The following is a 1,964-nucleotide window of genomic DNA, read 5'->3' as shown; positions in this document are numbered from 1 at the left end:
CGCCCCCCAGCCCCCCGCCGAGCCCCAGCTGAAGAAGATGGAGCCGCCGTCGGAGGGGAAGGTGAGCGAGGAATGCTGGGGTGGTGTGGGGACCCCCACCATGGAGTGTGGTGTCGAGGGGGGGCACGGGCACAGCCACGCGGCGGGGCTACCCCCCCCCGCACCATAGCCGCAGGTGCCTTGGCAGCCCTGTGATGCGAGCACCAAGGCTGGCATGGCTCTGGGTGCTGGCCGTGATGGCAGGTGCTGTTGGGTGCTGTGCCGTGCCATGGGCCAGTGGCGTGAGTCCTGTGCCGTGCCATGAGCCAGTGGCGTGAGTCATCCCTGCGGCTGCCGACCCCCCCTGCTCCATGGCACCAGCCCCCTGCACACCCCGGGGGACAGACGTGTGCCCGGGGTACCCCAAGCCACGGGGCCACGCAGCCTCTCTGCGGTGCCAGCTCCCAGCCAGGGCCTCCTGCCGGCACATGGACGGGTGTGGGGACAGCCCCGGGGGACACGGGCAGGGGCAGTGGGTCCCCATTCCCTGGGCTGCCCCGAGCCCTCTGTGCCTCTCCCCAGAGCTCGGAGACGGTGTACCAGTGGCTCTGCAAGTTCCAGCTGCAGCTCTACGCGCCCAACTTCATCAACGCTGGCTACGACATCACCACCATTAGTCGGATGACGCCGGAGGTGAGGCCATGGGGATGCCGGGGCTGGCCGGTACCGCAGAGAGGGGGGCACAGCCGGTGCAGGGCAGTGCTGACCCCCCCTCTCTGCCCCAGGACCTCACAGCCATCGGTGTCACCAAGCCGGGGCACAGGAAGAAGATCGCCTCCGAGATCAACAACCTCAATATCCCCGAGTGGCTGCCAGAGTACAAGCCGGTAAGGGCTGCGCAGGGCTGGGGATGGCAAAGCCACAGCCAGGGCGGCACTGGGGACCCGGCCATGCTCCAGCCGGTCCCCTCCAGGGAGGCGGTGGCACAGAGGGGATGAGGGTGGGAGCTGGCTCACTGCTCCCAGATGGCACCCACATCCCACGGTCCTGAAGCTGTGCACGTCCCCTCCTGATAGCTCAGGGACCGTCAGGCTGGTGCCAGCTGCCACCACGTGGACGTGACACCGTGTGTCCCCTGACACCCCTCCTGCCCCATCGGCTGAGCATGGCAAGGGGCTTCCCATGGGAACAGGGCTGGGCATGGCCCCAGGTGATTGAGGAGCACAGGGACAGCGTGAGGACAAGGGGAACCCCCTGGGGCTGTCCCCCAGCAAGATGGGATCACCTGCGTGGCATGGGTGCTGCGGTGCTGGGGGGGTGCCAGGGCCAGATCCTGCTGCCAGCTGGCGCTGAGCCATGCCCCGTGCTCCCCCCAGGCCAACCTGGCGCTGTGGCTCTCCATGATCGGCCTGTCCCAGTACTACAAGGTGCTGGTAGAGAACGGCTACGAGAACATCGACTTCATCACCGACATCACCTGGGAGGACCTGCAGGAGATCGGCATCACCAAGCTGGGTAAGGTCCCATGCTGCAGCCCTGGCTGTGGCAGCCCCAGCCCCCGGCGGTGGCACTGATGCCCCGTGGTGTCCCCAGGCCACCAGAAGAAGCTGATGCTGGCGGTGAAGAAGCTGGCGGAGCTGCAGCGCACCGAGCTGGGCAAGTATGAGCCAGGCACGCTGAAGAGGAAGGCGGCGGCGGCGGCGGCATGCCCGGAGGTGCTGGCCATCGAGTCCCCCCCGCCGGAGCCGCCCGAGTGCCAGTCGCCCCACCAGAAGAAGCTGATGCTGGCGGTGAAGAAGCTGGCGGAGCTGCAGCGCACCGAGCTGGGCAAGGATGAGCCAGGCACGCTGAAGAGGGAGGGGGCGGCGGCGGCGGCATGCCCGGAGGTGCTGGCCATCGAGTCCCCCCCGCCGGAGCCGCCCGAGTGCCAGTCGCCCAAGATGACCACCTTCCAGGACAGCGAGCTCAGCAGCGAGATGCAAGCG

The 1,964-nt window shown here is 68.3% G+C and overlaps 1 protein-coding gene across 1 annotated transcript in view; it reads left to right on the top strand.

Moving 5' to 3' along the window:
* Positions 1 to 1,964, top strand: part of CASKIN1 (CASK interacting protein 1) — a 24,354-nt gene that overhangs the window by 16,323 nt on the left and 6,067 nt on the right. Inside the window, exons 12-17 of the mRNA XM_019473961.1 lie at positions 1 to 61; positions 562 to 672; positions 765 to 866; positions 1,356 to 1,494; positions 1,573 to 1,694; positions 1,866 to 1,957. The exon at positions 1 to 61 is cut by the window's left edge and continues 3 nt beyond it. Coding sequence (XP_019329506.1) covers positions 1 to 61; positions 562 to 672; positions 765 to 866; positions 1,356 to 1,494; positions 1,573 to 1,694; positions 1,866 to 1,957 — 627 coding nt within the window. The remainder of the gene's footprint in view (positions 62 to 561; positions 673 to 764; positions 867 to 1,355; positions 1,495 to 1,572; positions 1,695 to 1,865; positions 1,958 to 1,964) is intronic.

The sequence above is a fragment of the Aptenodytes forsteri genome, unplaced genomic scaffold (assembly GCF_000699145.1).
Source record: "Aptenodytes forsteri isolate BGI_AS27 unplaced genomic scaffold, ASM69914v1 Scaffold55, whole genome shotgun sequence".
NCBI classification, from domain to species: Eukaryota; Metazoa; Chordata; class Aves; order Sphenisciformes; family Spheniscidae; genus Aptenodytes; species Aptenodytes forsteri.
The sequence above is the reverse complement of the archived record's forward strand: the minus strand, read 5'-3'. Positions and strand labels throughout refer to the sequence as shown.